This window comes from Protomyctophum parallelum (genome assembly GCF_964188405.1).
Source record: "Protomyctophum parallelum genome assembly, chromosome: 12".
Lineage (NCBI taxonomy): Eukaryota > Metazoa > Chordata > Actinopteri > Myctophiformes > Myctophidae > Protomyctophum > Protomyctophum parallelum.
The window spans coordinates 29,670,921-29,693,166 of NC_139712.1; the positions used below are offsets into that span (position 1 = coordinate 29,670,921).

Below are 22,246 nucleotides of genomic sequence, written 5' to 3' on the forward strand. Positions count from 1 at the left end.
CCTATCCTACTAATTTCGTTTTAAAAGATTACCAGGGCTCGGCTCGTAACGCTATATCCATGTGATTGCAGCAGAGTTCACTGAGTGCATCACTATTGTATTTGTATAGACTCAGGCTGCTGCTAAAAGAAAGATTTTTGAACCATTCCCTATTCCCTTTGTTCTCGCTTGTTGATAACACTTTGGCACACTTATTTCAAAAATACTTTATATTATTTTTTACCCCCTTTTAAATGACACGGCCGTATGCGGCGTATGGCTCATTTATTCTTTTTTTGCAAACATTTCGACTGTGGCTGAAGTATCAACCGCTTAAAAGTAATTTGACGACACTCCCTGCCAGCCAGAAGCCAGTCGGTAATTTTTCATTCTATCGAGTCTCCAGTAGGGACCGCGCCTGCGCCTCTACTGCTCCTCTTTCCCACCCCGAGCAAGGCTTCACCAATCCTGGGCTGACTCCATCCTACGACTCGGCGTCCCAGCAGCCAGCACTAATAAGTCTTTCCCTACACTACCAGTAATGGGGGAGTGATAGAGACACGCTACTAACTGAGAAGCATAGAAGTTGAGGAGTGGAGAAAAGAAGCGGGCCGGACAGCACACAGCGCCCACAGAGGAGACAGACACACATTCTACAGTTGCTGTTGTTGAGTAGAGCTCCCCAAAAAGCCTGCTGTAAAAGGGATGGAGAGAAAGGTAATGAACTGGTTCTGTTCTTTGCTTGCTGCTATACGTTGTGGTTGGTTATTGCACATTGTTTTTATTGTGCCTCCTCTCTCTTTTCCGTGGACGTTAACTGTGTCTTGCTGCGTCCACCATTAAAACAAACTATTCAGTATTTCTGTTATTATAAAACCCTGGCGTGCCCACGAATTCTTTCTGTAGCCAGCGTTGCCCGGTACAGATCAGATTAGTGCGCACGGGAGTTTTTCCCCGTCTGGCTCAAATTTTATTGTGCTTCCCCGGCTCCAAAAAAAGAAAAGAAACGCCGGATTTAATCACAACAGCCAACGGGGTCTGATTCATTCTTATTCCGCGGCAATGTTGTCGAGTGGCGCACATATGGTTGTCCACGAGCTAGATAGATTTGTAGCAGATACATGGCGGATATGTAGAATATTTATGGACTGTAAAGGCGGCTACAGTAGCAGCTACTGTCTGCATCACACACACACACACACACGGCTGCCTGGTGGCTATAGTTGCACCACCACCACCTCACCCTTCCCCTCCACCTCCCAGCCCAGAGCCCACCACACCACCCCTCCACCCTCCCTCCACCCCGGCCGCAGACGCAGGCAGACACGAGCCGCTTGTTAACCTTGACTGGTGTGGGAAACAGACACTTGAGAAGTAATAGAGGGGATGCACGGTAAAGCAAGAGAGACCACTGCCCTCCCCTCTCCTCTTGTCTGCTCTGCTCTGCTCTCCTCTCCTCCCTCTTGACGCATGTAGCTACAACAACCAATGAACCCATGGTGATTTATGTCCCCCCCCTGCATGCATGCAGACAGTGACAGTGCACCTCCTGCCCCTGTAGCCTTGGATGGATCAAGACTATCATAGATGTATTTTTATCGAGTCTGACTTTTACTTTCCGAAAGTAAAAGTCAGACTCGATAAGAAACATATGATAGTCAGATGATAGTCTTGATCCAAGGCTTAAACCCCTGCCCGTGGTACAGCATCTCCAATATCCACACACACCACCATGATGGCATGCCTAACCCGTTGGTTCTCAACCTTTTCAGGCCATGACCGGTGACCCCACCCAAACAAACAAACAAACAATACATATTTGAACTATAGGGATCCCATTCCCCCACCCTGACAAGCACTTGGAAATATAAGAGTTAAATTGTTGCCTCTTTCTTGTATTATTTGCCTTTTTGGCCAATGTTTTACCAGTTTATATAGTATAGTTTGTCAATTACTTTTGACAAGTCCTTAAATTGTCACTTCACTGTCATCTGGGGACCCCTCAGAAGCATGAGGGGACCCCCTTGGGGTCTTGGCCCACAGGTTGAGAATCACTGCCCGCCCTAACCCTACCCACTCCAGGTACATACTTTTTAAGCCTCAGTTATACTGTAGTTGTGTGCAGGTGTCATGTTGCTCAGTAGACCTATACAGCAGGTCTACAAGCTCAAAACGCGCCACGAATGTGAGCTTGTAGTAGGCTATATCTGCTATTTACGGTAATGCAACACCAACGTGAAACCAAGTATAAAACACAACACCCCTGTGAAGTGAGGAGAGATCTTATCATCATACATCCTCTCATTCCGGCCAATCACAATTTGTGTCCTCACTGTTCGTCTTCAATGTACGTTTGTGTTTACACAAACACTCAGAGCTGGCCCATTCATTGTCAATGGCATTCAATGTTTGTGTTAACACAATGTTTGAGTTTGCACAAAAGCCTCAAAGCTGGACATAGGAATGGGCTAGCGCCCCTCACAAATAGGCTTTATTAGTCTGTGCGTTTAGATTTTTTTTTTTGGAAAAGTTTTTCTTTCTCGTTCTTGATGCTCTGCTGCCTGGCAGACAGATAAGTGTATGGAGACAGGGCTCTGCTCTCTCAGGGATTTAGTGGTGTATGTATGGTAGCAGTTTTAACTGCTGCTGCTGCTCCTGGAAGGGAATGAAATTATATTATATTATGTGACGTGTGCTGCTGCTAACCCCATATCAGTTTCACTTGAGTGAAATGCATCTGGTTTGTGTCCATCTTCAAATGGAGCGTCTCCCGTTACATTTTGCTACGATAACTGCTGCTGTTGCTGCTGTTGTTGCTTTCCCAATTCAGGTGTTTTAGTGTTTAAAATATTGGGATCAATGTATTTGTTTTGATCGTTTTGATCTGGAATTGAACATGCACATTTTGATTGATTGATTGACTGATTGGTTTGAATATACTTTATTAACAATTTGCAGATTGTACAGAGGTACGGTTTACAAAGACTGTAAAAGTAGTGATGGCATGTGATGCAAGATATCGGTAGCGTACCGAATCCGATTACCGATATGTGACTACTAATTCTAGAGATTGCGTCCTCAGACACATTCTGTGCTGTGATTGGCTGAGCATCGCATAACGGGTGTGCCACATGAGCCAATATAAGTTGCAGAGAGAGAGGGAGGAGAGTACAGTACAGTTCAGAATAGTACAGTACAGAGACGGAGTACTGAGGCATACAGCCGTCTCACGTGCCTGCATGCGTGTGTGTTGGGTTTGGCTGTCCTTAACTTAAGCAGGCACGGGTATGGACTATGTAATAATGCAATATATCAGTATCTATTCTGTATCTGCATTTTTGACCCTGCGCAATATTTCTATATCGTACATCTCCAGTTAAAAGGATAATAATAATCAAAATTAAGTAACAAAATCACAATTAAGTGATCCATTGTGGTCCTGTGTATTCAATTCATGGAGACATTTCAAGACGTACTATAATACACAATAATAAACAACACTAGCAATGAACGTAGGTACAGTGAACAATTGGGGTGCATGGGCTGCATGATGTGGTGGTGGTGATGGTTGAAAGGGAAAGTCTATTTTTACCTGTTGCTTAGTGCGTACACAGGGATACCGACTAGTTCACCACTATTGCATTCATACATCTACTAGTAGGCCCTATATTGACAGTAATACAATGTAATTTCATTTTTATTGTTATGATATAAGAGGAAGAGGCTAATGCTACTGAATTTTGAAAGAAACCAGTGTTTCGCATTACTCCAGTCATTGGTTTGTTTTCGCTACTGTGACACGTTATGTACATTGTAAAAAAGACCTGGATCTTAATCATTTGTACACTATCTCAGACTCATGACACTTTGGGTTTTATTGTGTACCGTACACAGTATTGTGTGGGGACTCGGGAGGATTCAGTGAACCAGATTTTACCCAGATTACTTTCTCATTTCGATGGGAATTTACATTTTCCTCCCCTTGTGGTCTCCTGATAGAGGCCAACTTTGAAAGAAAACGGTCTTACACGACATAATTGAATCATGGATGGTGTCAGGGCATTCCACATTTTGGTGGCAGTAGAGTAGTGGAGTAGTGGAGTAGCAGTGGTGGAAATTAACTATACATTTACTTAAGTACTGTACTTAAGTACAATTTTGAGGTATTTGTACTTTTACTCCACTACATTGGATTATTATTACAAAACATACATAAACCACGTCAGCCCTATATACAGTACATTTCGGCCATTTGAAAATAGCAGATCTACTATTTTCAAAAGGTTTACTATAGATAGCTCTAAGATCTGCAATTTTCAAAATACTTTTATACAGACAACTTGAAATGGGACATTCATTCGATAATGAACTTTTACTTCTGGTACTTTAAGTAAATTTTTAGGCCAATACTTTAGTACTTTTACTAAATTTTGAATTCCGTACTTTTACTTGTAACGGAGTAGTTCTGCATTGCACTATTGGTACTTTCACTTAAATACAACGTGTGAGTATTTTTTCAAACTCTAGTTACACATAATTTAATCGTGGATGGTGTCGGGGGGCCTCGGGCATTCCACATTTTGGTGGTAGAGTAATAGAATGAGAATTCTCCCATGTTTGTTCTGTATGTGGGTAGATCACGGCTGCTCCTCCTCCGTAGGGTTGTGGCTGTGGGTGTCACCCACTTTGGAGAGTTAGAAAGGTATGTGGGTATTGAGGGTACCCACTGTCCTTTTCACTACATCTTAAATACCAATCCCGGCCTATGTTATTTGCTTAACCCATTTTGGGCGGGAATCCCCTTTGGTGTTTTAAACATTATGTTATATGTTATATGCTATTGAAAAATAGCAGATCTACAAGCTCATAGCGCGCCACTCGGTGGCGCGCTATGAGCTTGTAGGTCTGCTATTTTGGAAAAATCGTGAAAATATATAGAAGATTTATTTATTTTGAGGTCAGGCCTAAATGTGGTTAACCCTGTCTTCTACCCTGCTGAGCCATCCCAAACTAGCAAAGAGTGTTGGAATTAGGTGGCTTAAGGCGGAGAAGTAGTCAATCAGGAGAAAATAAATATTAAGTATAATCTATTGAGGGAAAAACTCTGTGCATGTAGAGTTTTCCATAGATCTTAGTCTCTCTTTAATCAAGGGCTATCTGCCCAGTGTTCATTCCATTCCTCTCTAGTGTGTTCTTAGGTTCCACCCAGAAAAGACATATATACGTTGAATTTCCGTGCCTAATGGTGCAAGTATGTGTAACTTCTGCTCTTTCTCTCTCTCTCTCTCTCTCTCTCTCTCTCTCTCTCTCTACTGCGTTTTAGTTTATAATAATATACCAGCCCTAAGGCAATAGACTGCAGGGGTCTTCAATGTTTTCAGGTCAAGGACCCCGAGAGAGATGAAGCAGAGACCCCCCCCCCCCCCCCCCCCACTACATATCGTATAACGTTGCGTTGCAGATTAAACTTTTTCATAGATTTCATAGATTGGCTTCATAGACTTGTTTGACAGCCCTATCATCAGTGTTTGTTGGATTCATGTTAACCCATTTAGGCCTTACCTAGAAATTTCAAAAAAATCTTCTAAGCTCGTAGCGCGCCACTCGGTGTCGTGCTTTGAGCTTGTAGATCTGCTATTTTTCAACAGCTAAATTATAACATAATGTTTAAAACACCAAAAGGGGTTCCCGCCCAGAATGGGTTAATGTGTACTGTACATATATTTTCAGATATTTAACCTATGAATGGTTCTAGGTTGCCAAGCGACAGATTTAGAAATATGCATTTATCTTGGATTGTTTTCCCAGATTGCATTTTTGTGGTCAAAACAAGCTATATTCAACGGCCCATAACTAAAGAACCGATAATCGCGGTTACAAAATGTATTTCTCGGGTGAAAGAAAATACAATTGCGCATCACTTTACACAACATTTGTTTCACGTCGCGGGTTTCGTGGGCCTTCAGAATAAGGGTCTTGAACTTTTCACCGAAGTGGTGGAAGAATTAATTAATTATACGTGGCAGTTAATGTGGATGCACTAAACTAAATGTTGTATGTTGTCCATACAGTGACAAAAATAACAGTAGTGGGTCACACACACCAAAACACATTTAGCAAAACACATTTCTTGATATTTTATCCAAATATCACGCAAATCGGTACACATGTTCTTTATAGTCATGTGATCTAGATGGATCGGTAGGCTAAGATAGTAAGATTGACATCTAAAGTTTGCAGGTGTGGCGAAACATTGCCTAAATAAAGTTGTCCTTATTGTGTAGAGTTGTAGACGGTAATGTGTGTAGTGTGTAGACGGTAATGCAGGTCATTGTTGTTGTACTGTAGTCTAGACGACTGATCCCTGCCTACGCACCCGTCTCTGAGCTGATCAGGTATGCATAAGACCTTGCTTTATTCCTTTTATAGTGAAACCCTGTGAATAAGCATTGCGCCTCAAAAAGTGATTCCGGTTCACTTGTTATCTTGGACATAGCCTGGCCCAGCCAGCGTTCTGGCTGGAGCTTGGGCTGGATAATATTGGTTCACCGATCTGAGCGAATGAAAATAAAAGCCTGGGTAGCGAGGCTATCTTGGACATGAAGTCATGAACACAAACGGAGTGAATTATTCCTAAACTTAACCTCAGTAAAACTATACCTAACCCCTAAACTTATTCTTAACCTTATCACTCAGTAAAACAAATTAAAGTATACAAGGACAGCTGGGGACGAGTGGTCCATGAATAAAATGTGGCAGAGTGTGTTTTTTGGCGAGCGTTCCGGTTACCGTAAAAAAAAAAACGGATGTCTTCCTGGTTCATACAGTAAACAGTAGGAAGGACACAGCCCCATTCAAATTAATGGAGAATGTCACAGCTCATACAATTTACAAGTCACTTATCCAGAGTGACTTACAAAAAATGCAATACACTAATATATTATCACAATAGTAATCTGTACATTGGAACTATAGGAGATCAGGTAAACCTAGCATCTGTTTAAATAACATGCTAAGTTACTTCTCAGTTGCACGACTGATTTCAGTCATTTGGATTCCATAGAAGTTACCATGTCTTACAATGTTACATTGTTAAATACTTGACCTGGCTTTTTAACTGGTGCAACCACTTCATTAAGTAGCTTTGTGTGTCCCTGGCTGCCTGGGTCTGAGCATGAAAATAGCATTTGGTTGTTTTTCAAAACCAAGTGTCACTGTTGTGCAACCTAACACATACCGGTATACATATTAACTGTATGATTTCAGGTGTTACAGTACAGTACAGTAGAGGGACAGTAGGGGACTCCCACACGGATTTGCACCACTTACTTCACACAGGTGTGATTTTCTTTTTTAAGAAGTCAGGCCTCCCCAGGTTGGCAGAAGAAGTGTAGCGCCCAGGATTACATTAGATTGACACTGGGTGGAAAAATTGGTTGCAAAATGGTGGGATAGAAATGTATAGACCTCTCTGTGTTTGGTTAGGTTTGAAACACGTAACGTTTTGACGGAACAGTCGTGTCCATCGTCCATCAAAGTTTAGCAAAGTAGAAGTTTTTCAGCACAAGGCTTTACCATAACTATCAACTCCGACCTCTCTGGTTTTTCCACCCGTTTTCTTTTTTTTGTCCCTACTGTCCAGTGGCATTGATTAGATTTGGCTCTGAAAAAATAATGGATTACCCAATTAAATGTTCCATGGCTTTGTGTTTTGAGTTTTTCACAGGGCTAGATGGACAATGGAGCACTTCCTTATTTGGCTGACAAGGAATGTACCAGAGGAGTGGGGGAGAACGAGAGGGCCTTTGTTACCCAGGAAACCAACTAGCCTACTGTAATATTTGGCCTTGATTGGAACTACAGTATGGTGAACAAAGTTAAATCAATTCTGGATTCAAGCTCTTAATGCAATTTTTACAGCAATGCTGTGATTATGCAGTGTTTTATAAACATGTTGCATTTATTGATTGAATACTTTATTAACAGTTTTCAAAAAGTACATTGGTACAATTTTACAATGATGCTAAAAGGATAACATAACACCATTGTGGTCCTACTGTATGTATTCAATTCATCAAGAAATAGTAGCTACTTAACACTTCTTAATCACAAATTGCACAGAGCAGATATGACAAATATCAATATAACATATACGGAGAAATCACTGACACATTTCATATATATTTTTTATATTGTTTTCTTTCCAAAAATTCACAAAATTGCAGAAATAGTTGATTTACAAGCTTACAACACGTCACTTTTACATGTTGTAAGCTTGTAGAACTGCTATTTCTGAAAAATGTTGAACATGTATAGACTGTATAATTGCAATTAGTTGATTATGTAATAATTGTGACGGGCCTATTTTGAAGGAGGATAAGGATTCAAGGAATCACACTTTTTGATGTCTGGTAGGGCATTCCACATTTTGCCGACATAACAGCAGAACAAATGGACCCCTATGTTTGTGCCAAATCTGGGAGATCAGTGGAGCTCCCAACATTTAACACGTCAGTACAGACTAGGATATGTATTATGTACCATATGGACGTATACCATTTTTAAGCCATAAAGTCTATTCTCAGACTTTCCCACTCGGCCAGTGTGGTTTCCTTTCCTCCTTAAGAGATTATGGATTTATATCGTTTTAAGTAGTGCGTTTTGTAGCCTAATTACACACATGGTGCAGGCACTGCCTGCCAAATGTTTACAGTGATGCGCTTTTAAATCGCTGTTATCTTTGCCCAAAGAAGAGTGACCCAAATCAAATTAGCTGCTGCATCAAATCCGCCGACTCGCACGCTGATCCCCTTCAATGCTGTACAACACGGTGTGGTTTGATGAGGTTCACTTCACTGATTCTTTTCAATGTTGCACAGTGGTATCTGATGATTAGGGTTGGGATCGGAACAAACTGGATCCAACATCGAGGAACCGGAATCGGTTCCATCCCATTTGGAACAATTTCCGGAACCGGTTTTACACCATCAGAACGTGTTTTTAATTTCAAGGATCCATCATAAGACCGGTAAGGGTCCATTTGGAATCTGACTGAATTTTAACGAAGGCCAAAATGATATACATACTGTATCTTAAAATATAGGAATCAATAAAGGGAACCGTTGAGGAATTGGACCGTTAAGACGCAATTGTTAATGAACGGGGAATGGTTAAAATCCCAAAGGATTCCAACCCTAGATGAGATCCATTGACTCACCCATCCCTTTCAGTGCTGTACAGTAATGTCTGATGAGATCCACTGACTCACCTATCCCTTTCAGTGCTGTACAGTAATGTCTGATGAGATCCACTGACTCACCCATCCCTTTCAGTGCTGTACAGTAATGTCTGATGAGATCCACTGACTCACCCATCCCTTTCAGTGCTGTACAGTAATGTCTGATGAGATCCACTGACTCACCCATCCCTTTCAGTGCTGTACAGTAATGTCTGATGAGATCCACTGACTCACCTATCCCTTTCAGTGCTGTACAGTAATGTCTGATGAGATCCACTGACTCACCCATCCATTTCAGTGCCGTACAGTAATGTCTGATGAGATCCACTGACTCACCCATCCCTTTCAGTGCCGTACAGTAATGTCTGATGAGATCCACTGACTCACCCATCCCTTTCAGTGCCGTACAGTAATGTCTGATGAGATCCACTGACTCACCCATCCCTTTCAGTGCCGTACAGTAATGTCTGATGAGATCCACTGACTCACCTATCCCTTTCAGTGCCGTACAGTAATGTCTGATGAGATCCACTGACTCACCCATCCCTTTCAGTGCTGTACAGTAATGTCTGATGAGATCCACTGACTCACCCATCCTTTTCAGTGCCGTACAGTAATGTCTGATGAGATCCATTGACTCTGAGAGCAACTGTCTGGGTTGTAACCGCTACATGGTTCACCGAGGCTGAGTTGACCCATTTAGATGTAACCGCTCAATACTGCACCAGACTCACTCAGCAGAGCAAGGCACACATAAAGAGTGTACAGAACAAGAGTCGTGCAGTAGTTGAATAGAGAAACTCACTCACAAAGCCTGTAGCGATATATAAGCAAGTGCAGCAGTGGCATTTTCTGTGCAATGTGATGATAATGCCAATGCTGGCACAAGTTTTGTGACTTTTTTTTAAAAGTGTGAAATGGCTCTTTCTGTGCATTTAATTATGTATGGAGCTGCCGTTGGTGCAACGTTCAACAACAAAAGGTTTTAGTTTGTTGGTTAATGAGACTGCTTTTATTCTGTATCTCTGTACTGTCTTGTCTGTGCAATCGGGTTAAGCTTCCCCCTGACTGCTCATTATTTCACCTCACTTCTTCCCAAGTTTTGTCATGTTTGGAGAGTTTGTCTGCAATTGCACTGTGATTTTCAGACCTCCGTTCCTTTTTCACCCCCACGCCCCACTGAGTATACTGCTGTAGCATGGCCTCTGCCTGCAGCACTTTTCATCCAGGGTTTGGTTTTATAGAACCGTCTTGATTACAATCATCCAATAGGTCTGATTGTTGTCCTCGTTCTGTCTGATCTCTCTACCCATCCAGCCCGGGCAGAGTGGCGCTGAAAGATCAGGGCTAATGGTTTGGACGTAGACTCTGAATGGGGAGGGGAGAGGAGCGGCGGGGACTCAGAGGGAGCGACTAGCAAGAGACTTTCTGCAACCCAGAAAAAATTGGGTTCATAGCGAGCATATTACTGAGAAAATATTCCGGCAGTGTAATTTTTCATTAGATGGTCTCGTAGCCGGGGTATATGGTTTATTCATCATGAGCGCCAGGCTGTGTTTCACTGCAGGCTTTGCGTCAGAGAGCTTGACGTCGGCTTGGGGTTAACCCTGAGGTCTGACTGCATAACGCTGTGCCGAGTGGGGGAAGTTCACTGAGTCTGACCACGGTGCTAACTAACATGGCTGCATGCATATTAAGCTGTCTCGGTGCGTAATAGCTAACGTTCATTTGAAGCCAAAAAAGGCTTCCTATAGAAGCATTTTTGGGGCTCGTGCTCTTATCTAGACCAATGGTTCCCAAACTCGGGGTCGGGACCCTCAGGGAGTTGCCCTAATTATTTTGTTGGGTCCCCAGATGATTAGCTTAATGTGCAACATTAGTTTTCTCACTCAACAGTCAACAAACCAACATACAGGGATCTGCAGTCTGCACATTTCTGAAGTTACAATTTAATGACTTTTAAGACCTCTTTAATATCGAATTGACCAAATATAGTCAAATATTATGTAATAAAGAGGCAAACATTGTGAAAATAGCCAGTCTACAAGCTCTACAACGCCTTTCGGTTCGAATATTTTTCTGTGGAACCGAGTCAAACTAAATAATGCCTTGATCTAGACTAGGATTCAACAGGTGAGCAGGAGGATGCTGATGACTCCTTGCTTGGTATTGCTTCTAGGCTTCTGTTTAGTGATCAACCATGTGACTCTGAGTCTGGACCCCCAGGGTGTCCCCTCCCCATGACTGGGTTGCAATAATCCAACCCAATGCCTAATGCTAATTTCACAACTATACACAACTATATAATAATGTGCATTTTTACACTCTCAAGAGTTAAAGATCTATAAGGGTCCATTTGGCTACCAACTCTTGATCTATCTTTTAGCTGAGACCACCTGGAACCCCCTCAAGGACCACTGGTTGTCACAGGACCACTGGTTGAGATATGAACTGGCTAGCTATCTCAGACCACCACCACCACCAGCTGCTGCTCCAGATTCTTATTTTTTATTTATTTTTAAGTCTCTGCAGCATGAGGCTTCTCTTTGGTGATTGGTGGGCACCTAGTTTGGAAGGGAAGGCAGAACAGCCATGTCGCCATGGCTACAGCAAACAGGAAATGCCCTGCAGCAGGTTACACAGTGCTCAGGGCTTGTTCCGGTGCTGCTGCCGCTGCCCGGGGCTGCGGGCATGCAGGGAGGGGGGAGACTCGGCTCATTGTGGGGCTGTTTGCTGGCCGGGTCTTTTCCATCCATTCCCACACCACAATGCCCCCTTTTCAGGTCGACAGGAGCAGCCCGGTGCCTGCCAAGGAGCTCAACTGTAAACGCTGCTGCTGCCCTAGGATAAAGAGAGAGATCCTTTGTCCACAAACAAGCCCTGAAAATCCTAGGGTTTTGACCCTTAAGCCTGATTTGTGTTTTGTTGCACACCGGCGTCGCCAGCAGTAAATGGCAGATCTGCAAGCTCACAACGCATCATAAATCGTGACTCGTTGTGAGCTTGTAGATTCACGGCATGCAACACTAGGTGCAATGAAGTATAAATCAGGCTTACGAGCTTGCAGTATGAAGCATTTCAAGACTCTACAATGACAAAAAGATATATTGTTGCTTTCAAGCCACCCACCCACCCTTTCTATATTACATTACCATGATGATAAGTGTTTATAATAAGCACAGCTTTTTAATATAGGCCTATTTATTGTAAAGTGGCGTAGATGTTCAGTTCAGTTCAGTTCAATTCAATTCAATTTGATTAAAGTGTCAAATCCCAACTAGTTGTCTCAAGACACTTTACATGTAATGAAAAACTCTCCCTTAACTGGAAGAAACGTCAGGCAGACCCAGGCTCTAGGGTGGGCAGCCATCTGCCTCCACCGTGTCGAGTCGATAAGGGGGGGAGGGAGAAGCGAAGCGAGAGAGAGAAGGAGAGACAGAGGGAGATACCACTGTAGTAGCAATAACAATAATAATACATAATAGTGTAAGATTGTATATAATAATATAATATTATGGTATAGCGATGGTGAATAGCATAATATAGTTGCAGTCCGTGGAGAGGCCCGGTCCGCAGTTACACTCTCGGTCTGCAGCTGGGGGTCAGCAATAATAGTCTGTGAAACTGCGAAGTGGGAGACACAAAAGGAGACTCCGGGCAGTGCGTTCCCGGATGTGGCGTTATAGTGGCAGACCTTACTGGAGCGCAAGTCTGTACAGTGTTAATTACAATTGCACTAATGGGACATGAACCCACCTAACCCACAATAAAGGGGGGAGAAGGAGGAGAGAGAGGAAGGGGATGTAGCAGGGAAGAGGGGAGGGCAAGGGTGGAGAGGGGAAGAGGAGAGGTGTTCATTTTTGTTTACTGAAGCAGATGAAACGGGGAAAAGGCTCAGGTGGAATGACTCTGGCAGGGTTCCGTCATAGAAGGGGTTAATACTATTGTTCATATTCTTCATAGGACTGAGGCTGTATGGCTAATTTAATACTTGTGTGCCTGTTTGCTCGCCAGAAAATAACACATTTTCAATGTAATCATTACACTATCTCTAGGCAAATTTTTCTATTTATTAGTTTTTACCTCCCATGTGAGACTTCTCTTTAGCTGCAAGGAATCCATCCTGAAATCCACTTCCCCATCTCTCGACACATGCGTCTAAACATAAAACTATTCAAGAAGAAAATGGGGAAAGTACAGTTGGAGGAGGTCCAGCATTGTGTTAAACAGAGCTACTCATATGTCACATTACAACGATATGCATTATATTATATATACAGGCCAGGGTATAAAGCTTTTTTAAACATAGTATACAACAAAGCCTCATATTTAAAAACTGTGTATAGGTATAGCAGATATGTTTATTATGTGGTTATATGCATTATGTATATACTATACTATACAGATAGTACAGATAGTGTTTACTGTATATGTGCAGTATGGACGGTCTATATCAGCTGCAGGTCCACTCTGTACAAAGAAACACAATGGTTAGTAGTCCTTAGGGTGGTTGTGTTCCATTGCCTGCCGTCCTGCAGTAAAGGTGCAGTATAGCCTGAATGCTTTTGAATCCCTTTGATGATGAGCGGCTCTCCCTAAAGATCTGTCTTTTTAAGCAGCTTGAGCTCAGGGTTTTGTTTGCAGCAGCTCTCCGAAACTCAACGAACTAGAGGGGGGCCCAGCTCCAGGGAGAGGGACTCGGTCTGGACTGGAGTAAGACGTGTTCGGCACTCTCTTTTCCCGTCCTCATTCTCCCTATTGCGACCCAACTGTCTGCGACAGTAATGTTGAAGAGAGCGGGTTCCATGGTTTCTGCTGTACAGTATGTGAAACCTCGCTATTCTTCATTCATTTCGGATCCCCATTAGCTGCCACCAAAGTGGCCACACAACAAACATATAACACAACACAATAAAAACACGTGCAGTCTTACAAAAAAAAAAAGACATTTCAAGACAATAAAAAGTAAAAATGTGTCTTTTAAGGGGTTTCTCTAACTAGCCTTACTGGGTACCATCTACGGTCCTGATGGGATCAGATAGACCAGTAAGGCTTTGGGACATTTACTCGGTCATGACCCATAAGAATGTGTCCATGACCCACAAATGGGTCCTGACCCACTGTTTGAGCAACACTGCTCTAGACGTAGGTAACTGGCTCTTCTGTACTTGGGCCGCCTTTTCTCAGTCTACAGTACACCAAGGCCCCTAATATGTTGGGTGCCGCCTTACCCCTCATCCTTAAACGTATTAGTCACTTTTTACTATTTTTAAAAACATTTTATAATTGTTCAACTAGCTGATCTACATCGATGGTGTGAGCTTGTATATTGGCTATTTGAACTATTTAAAAAAAAAAAGATTAATGGTAAAAACAAACAAAGACGTTTAGGGATAAGGGATAAAGATGGGGACAATTTCTTCCCCTAAAAAATAGATTTGCTTTGATATAACATACACACCCCTCTGTCTGTCTGTCTGTCTATTGCTGGCTCACGTTCTCTCTGGGTTCAATACAAAGTTTTATTGGCACGATGAGATCATCCTTGGGTTGTCAATGCATCAGGCACAATGCGTCAGAAAACTGCACATGAAAACGATACACAGAGTAACACAGTATTCTTAAAGCTGCAATCCGTAAATGCATCTCTCTGGTAAGGGTATGGGAGTGTGTACTGCCTGCAGCTCATAAGCACAGCATTTCCCCTGGCCAAGCGGGGATTGCCCTCTTGGGTGAATGGTAAATGTTTGGTCTCCCAATGTGCAGGAGAGCATCCCGTGTTCAAATCCCAGCCTCCCAGTCCCAGGTAGGAGGACATACGGATTGCAGCTTTAACTTGACTCATTTTGTTCCACTTTCTACATCTCTCTCTCGCTCGCAAAGGTTAAGGGAACGTATAGACAAAGAGGCTGCACTCAAACTCTCTCTCTCTCTCTCTCTCTCTCTCTCTCTCTCTCTCTCGATAAATTTTAAGGGAACGTAGACAAAGAGGCTGCACTCAAACTCTCTCTCTCTCTCTCTCTCTCTCTCTCTCTCTCCTGTGAACTGTTAAGGGAACGTAGACAAAGAGGTTGCACAGGAAAAAAAGGTCATTGAGTGGATTTCTCCTTCCCCCCCCCCCCCCCTACTGTAGTGTAGAGCCCTGCTCAGGCTCCATTGCCACCACATGGCATCGCTGACTAATGCAGGGCAAAGCAAACTTCTAAAGAAAAGTACACTACTACAGTGGATTATAGTCAATTAGTTGTGTGGGTTTTTTTTAATACTGTTTTTATTAGGCATTTTGTATATGACATAACTTCAGAATATCATTGACGTGTTTCCTCCTCCGCGTCATCAGTGCCCATACCCGAAGGCGGGGCTGGCGAAAGGGCCTTTCTGTGTGGAGTTTGCATGTTCTCCCCGTGTCCCCTATGGTAGGTACCCTCACAAAAAACATGCAGTAATCCTGGTCACTAAACTGCCTCCCCCTGGCCAGCCGGGGCGCCTGATGGAGGGGAAAGGAACTGGTTGGAATAACGTGTTCCTTCCATGCGCTACGTCCAACCAGGGAAACTCCCCCTGTCAGGTGTAAAGGAGCAACTTGGACACTCGGGCATGAAGGAATGAGGAATGAGTTCAAGTCCGTTGCTCTCCCCTTGTCCCCCATATATGGGGACTAGGTTGGTGGAGGGCGTGTAGAGCCCAGGATCACATTAGATGATTGACACAGGGGTGAAAAATGGGTTACAAAATCGTGGGATAAAACATATATTAAAATAATTACAGACATTATTTTTTTTAAATGAGTAAAACTTAAAGAAAGAAATTTTCAATTCAATTATGTTATCTATTGTGTAGGAGGGGTTAGCGTGCACCTATTGAAATAGTCAGTTGTGTGTTATTTTCGACTAAATGTTTCAGTAGTATAGTGGCCATCAATATGTCCGTACATGAACAAATGTGTCCGTGGCAAAGACCGTTATAATGTTCTTATTTTGATTATAAGATCCTGACATTATTCTTCAGGACACTTTATTCACTATATGCCACTATGGCACATTAGGACGGGTCCATTTGGTTCCATGTGTACACTCTCAGTTACAGACCTGCTTATGGTCATATGATTCAGGGCTCTTCATGTGTTTATATGGTAATATTATTGTCCGCTCATTTTGTATTTCTGTGGCAAAAATGGAATTTTGACAAATATGTCCACCACAAGCCAGCATGGCAATGATCCATGTTTGTAGGATAGACCACCAGACCAGTTTTAAAATTCTCCAGAATGCGCTGTCACCCTCTAGTGGCTTAACGGTGAAATGAACCAACACTAATCCATCCACAAAACAAAACAGGTGAACAACAACTGATCGGAAAGGAAACCAATCGGGTCTCCCACACAAAGAAACACACAAACGTATGCATAATACTTTGGCCTGCATTTCATCCCATTTCCGTTCTATATGCACACACTGCAGTGTTTGTATTTCATTAAAAAAACAAAAAACACAGACGTGACCTCTGTGAATGGGTCTTTGCTCCCTCTGTTGGCTGTGCATAATACTGCCGCTGCTCCCCCTTACCCCCTGTTACCCCCTCCTCTCTGCCCCCCTGTCTGCTACACACTGGGACATTACCATTTGGTGAGACCTGACTGGCTTTGGGGTTGAGGGAGAGAGACGACGGGGGTCCGACAAGGGGTACCCCTGCGCTCAACTCTCCCAATGCCATCGCCTGCCTTGCCTGTGCTACTGGATCTCTTTGTTATCTTTGAACGCCCCCGTGCCGTTACTGGAGAAACCAGGGACTAGCATATGTTTTTTTCTGTGTGTGTGTGTGTGCATAGACGCTGTGTGTGTGCGTGTGCACGTGCCGTGCATGTATGTGTGTGTGAGAGAGAGAGATTTTTGACCTTGCACGAGATCAAAGCAGACTTTGCAATGCAAATCTTTTTTCCTATGCATAACGCAGAGCTGTGTCATTCATGTAGTGTTCAAAGGAAGGTAATTAATTGTACAAGTCTCGTTCTGAAAGGCTATGTATATTATAGCAGCGTCACGTCTCTGCGTCAAGCAGCAGACATGGACCCACGGTCACAGCCTGAGTCAACAGCTGTCCTCAACGTTCCTTGAAACATAAGAGCGAAGAAAGCACACTCCGCCGGTGGTACCCTCTTCTGAACAGCAGGTGTCACCACCAAGAGAGGAGAAATTCCATCAATAAAACACTGGGGAAGGGCAGAAACCTGCCGCTCAATAGATTGACCACAAATTGTCAAGATGGTGAAGAGAAATCAATAAGTGTAGAAGTGGAGGGAGGTCAGAATGTGGGGGCGGGTGGGGGGGGGGGGCTATGCACTGAAATTATCGAAGGGTTTACGCCGCCCTTACTGGGTGTAGAAAATACTCTGCGTGATCTGGGGCAGTGGTTCCCAAACCTTTTTGTGTCACCCCCACATTGACAAGAATTAACCCGCGGACCCCCATTAGAAAAGATATGCCAGGGTCCTCCATAAGAGAACATTTTTATGGCTCTCGCAGCACCATTTTCATTTCAAGGACCCTCAGTTTGATATGCAATAGGCTACAGACCCCCATTTAATGGCATTCCTATCTCTGAGACCCCAATTTGTACTGTAAAATCAATGTTAATTTAACTCTGAGAGTGTACAAATGGAAACAAATGGACCAGTTATGGTCCATTTGGTTCCATTTGTACACTCTCAGAGTTACAGTCCCACAAGGGCCCATTTGGTTCCAAACTATCATTTAGCAAGGCATGAATTCTCCTCCTTTATCATATAATCATAGTGCACATGGGGGGGTCAAGCTCTCCAAAGGGCTTGACCTTTGACCTAAAGGTCACACAGGCTCTCCACTGCAGCTGCCCCGTGCTGCTCTAATAATTTCAGAGCAACCAAATCACCCTGACTTCATGCCATGGCCGTCCGCCTCTAGGAGCCAGGAGCGTTTCGTCTGGCATTCAGATGTGGGACTGTGGTGGTCTGATAGAGGTCAGAGCGCCTGTACCAAGCCCAGAGAGCTTCCATTCCATTCCCCCACAAGGAATAACCATTCCAGTGTGTTTTCATTTTCATTAGTGAGATGTTGTTGAGTCCCTATTCCCTACCTGCTCACTCATCATTAGATTGGATGTCAATTCAATTCAAGTCAAATGAGATCTATTGGCATGAGAAAACATTTATATAAGTGTCAACCAGAGGCGTATCTATACAATAAGGCGAGGACAGGCGTCCACCTGTCCAAATCCATTTTCTGCCAGGTCAAAATCCACACAATGAGAAAAAAGAGAGGACAAAAACAAGACCTGAGAACTATTTGTGGACAGCTGATTGGCCGTCGCGGTAGAGCACGACTCTCAATCACCCATTGGAATGCAAATGGCTGCCTTTCAGCCTTTGTATCCTACTCGTCTGGCAGGTATATCTCTTTGAAAACCTTTAGTGCTATGAATGTAATTCCTGGAAACGCCTCAAACTCAAAACACAACTAGACAAAGTGCCAATCGGCACAGGTCTCCACCAGGGCAGGTCAGGTTGTGGCCTCATGGTGGCGCTATAACAGGCCGTTGAGGAAGATTTGGGCCGGAGGTTCGTGTTCGAGGGATGCAGGTACAATGTTTTTCCATGTGTGCATACATAAGTTGTATACAGATCGATGCAGTTATAGCTAAAAACAGGAATTGGCCTGTTATAGCGCCACCGTGAGGCTGATTTTGAGGAAAAAATTGTGGCATGTCGTCCTCGGCCTAGTGAAAATGTGCGTGTATAATTTAACGGAAATTGCACACTGTGTTTGTGATTTGTGGCCTTTTTTCGAAATGGACGAATCGTGTGAGCTTTGGAAGCCAATCTTAGCCAATCAGGATGGAAGATGGGAAATGGTGCGGCTCCGTGTTGATCACATGACTATGGAGATAGTGTATACCGATTTGCGTGAAATTTGGATAAAATCTGAAGGAGTAATAATAGAAAATGTGTTTTACATATGTCGGCCTCCTGGTGGCGCTATAAACGAATGTCAAACTCACCAACATTGTAACTGTACTACTTTCTATGTGTCAGAGTTTGGAAGCGCTCATTATCAGTAAAGCAACGTCCTGCTGCCTCCCGCATCATGTGCAAATTCAAAACGGGTGGGCACACTTCCAAACTCCAACACCAAATCACCTGCAAGGAAACTCTTGACAGGAAGTAGCTCATAACATGTCTACGCCTACGGTGGCTTTTCGTACAACTGCAATGTTGGTGAGTTTGACGTTTAATACAATCAGATAGGACTTTTCTGTTTGGATGTATGGGTTGTCAATGGGGAATTGCACCTAGTTGCCACCTTTCTGGCAAGATGGACGCGATCTGCAAATGTTCAATTGCTGCCACTGTTTCTCTTGGTTCGTGTTTTTGGCCAAACACCCAAAAACATCCCACCAACGTTTCCTTTAGTGCCACCCTTAATCACCTGCAGTGACACTTTTCTCACCTTGCCCCCCCCCCACACACACACACACACACAGAGCAGGGGACAGCAGCAGCGATAATTTGCCCCTCACGTGTCAGTCAAATCTCCTTTGATTTCCATCGGCACTTCACTGCCGTTGTCATTTAAATCAATCTTGTGAATATATTACATCCGTGGACGGGTGGGAAGGGGGGGGGGCAGGAGGAGAGGACAGAGGAGTGAGAGGACGGTGGGGACAAGAGACAGAGTCGTAATCCTAAATGTAGGACGACCTTAGAGTATATATACTCTAAGAGGACGACGGAGTCTGAAAAAAGGTCCTGTTGTGTGGCAAACCAAATTGAAGACTCATCGTCATTGGTCAGAGAGATGGCCTGTCACATTGCCCAACCTTGGCATCATCGAACCTCTACACCGCTGTCTCTTGAAAATAAATAGTCTGATCTGCAATCGATTGACGATTGAATACTTTATTAGTCAAAACTGTAAACGGCACGGACTGCCACGGAGGTATACAGTAAAACATTTAGGCTAAAGGATTAAAAAAAAAAAGAAGTATTGTTTCCATTGTGGGTCCATGTATTCAATTCATCAACAGAGCATAGAATATTATCGGATGAATACATGTAAGCTCATAATAGGTCGCAATGTGACATGTTGTGAGCTTGTAGAACTGGAACGGCTATTTTCTGGTGCGCATCACAGCGTGCAACCAAGTATGAAGTGTTACTTGTGTGTCTATGTGGTTTGCTGCTGTAGGCACTGGAGGGCAGTAATAGTGTACCGAAGTCCTGACGTTACTCGCTCGTCCCCTGAGGGGTCGCGGGCGTTTATGGCCCAATTTACATTGGGTCATCTTAAAATCGTCTAATATAAGCATTGTGGTCAAAAAGTAAACAAGCTGTCACTCATATGTGATACAGTCTGTTTCTGGCAAAAAAAAATTACTAATTCGGCAGCGGTAGTGTTAGCGTTTTCTCGCCGTCAGTTGAGTCTTCATAGTCAAAGCGCCTGGATCATAATTCTTTGGAACACAGTTCTTATTTGACACGTGGATATCAGAAAGGCCCAGTATGGGAATTCTGAATGGGGAAAAATAAAATACAAATGAGACGTATAGGATGAGTAAATTACATCAGACGTCGGTGCTCTATATAGCCAGACTTCGGAGTGCTGCCTATGGTTTTCTATTTCGTTTTTGTGAATGTTGGTGAGCCGTGCACCGTGCACGCGGTAAACAGCATCATACAGACTGAGTGAGTGTGCTCATTCTGCCCTACTGTAGCACAGTAGAGCTGATAGTTTAAACGTACAGTAGCTCTCTCTCTCCACAGTCAGTGGGTGAAAGGTGAAACTAATGAGGCAAAAGAGACGAGGACGTGCCCTTAACCTCTGAATGCTCTCTTGACAAAAGCCAACCCAGACAAGTCACACACACACACACACACACACACGCGCGCGCGCACGTGCACACGCACACGCAGGAAGTGAAGATGCACTGTATGTGAGTGTTTTGTCTTTTGTGAGCTGGGCGTAGAGGACATGGTTTTGGAGGCAAATAATACACAAATGCCATCTCCCTTCCTTCCTTGTGTTCTTCAGACCACAATTAACATCAATGGCCTCGTGTTAACCACTTGAACCCACTTGAGGTCCTTGTAAAAAAAAAACATAAAACACTAGTACAGAGCCCTGAGGGACTCTGCTCAACCATATGGAGGTTTAAGTCATTCATTCATTCATTCATTCTTAAGTCATTCTGTGCAGAGATGTAATTATAATGATAACTAGAACTGCACTCTGTCGAGTGCATACTTGCTTGTTGCACACTAGTAGGCCATAAATGGCCAACTAGTGCGCAAGCAGAGCGCGCAAGTCCTTTCGACCGCTGTAAACTGTCAAATCTCAGTATCTCTGTGAAGGAACGTTTGAAATGTATAATTTTTAGATGTAACTATTTGCTACCTACCTACTTTATGCATATAAACACCTAGTATTATTAAGTATGATTCAAGTTTCTATCTATATAAGTTTGGGTGAAGAGCTAGTCATACATATATGTACACACCACGTACTCTGGTCCCAGCAGATCAGGCACAACTTGCTATTTTATTTTTACTGATTTTGTATATAGTATACGTATGACTAGCTCTAAATGATGACGTAAGAGATATGGTCATTTGTGGTCGTTTGGTCCCAGCAAAGCAGGCATATACTATATAGGCATATACTATATATAGTATATAGGCATATACTATATACGTATACATATATACTATAGAGTGTGTAGTTGTAAGTTGATTAGCGGTATACTGTGGTTACTTTGCGCCAAAAACCGTGACAGCTGTCCCGCCATTTGATGTTTATGCAAGAAAACAGCAAATCTGTGCCTGGTTTGCTGGGATCAAAATGACCACAAATGACCACATTTCTTACGTCATCATTAAGAGCTAGTCATACATATACACACCACGTACTCTGGTCCCAGCAGATCAGGCACAATTAGCTATTTTATTTTTTACTGATTATGTATATAGTATATGTATGACTAGCTCTAAATGATGACGTA

At 43.2% G+C, this 22,246-nt stretch overlaps 2 protein-coding genes across 2 annotated transcripts in view; one reads left to right on the top strand and one right to left on the bottom strand.

Annotated features, from left to right (window-relative positions):
* Positions 1 to 22,246, bottom strand: part of LOC310867949 (uncharacterized protein) — a 241,974-nt gene that overhangs the window by 77,411 nt on the left and 142,317 nt on the right. The window lies entirely within an intron of this gene.
* Positions 510 to 22,246, top strand: part of smarcd3b (SWI/SNF related BAF chromatin remodeling complex subunit D3b) — a 71,813-nt gene continuing 50,076 nt past the window's right edge. The window contains exon 1 of the mRNA XM_083778130.1: positions 510 to 696. Coding sequence (XP_083634256.1) covers positions 685 to 696 — 12 coding nt within the window. The 5' untranslated portion in view covers positions 510 to 684. The remainder of the gene's footprint in view (positions 697 to 22,246) is intronic.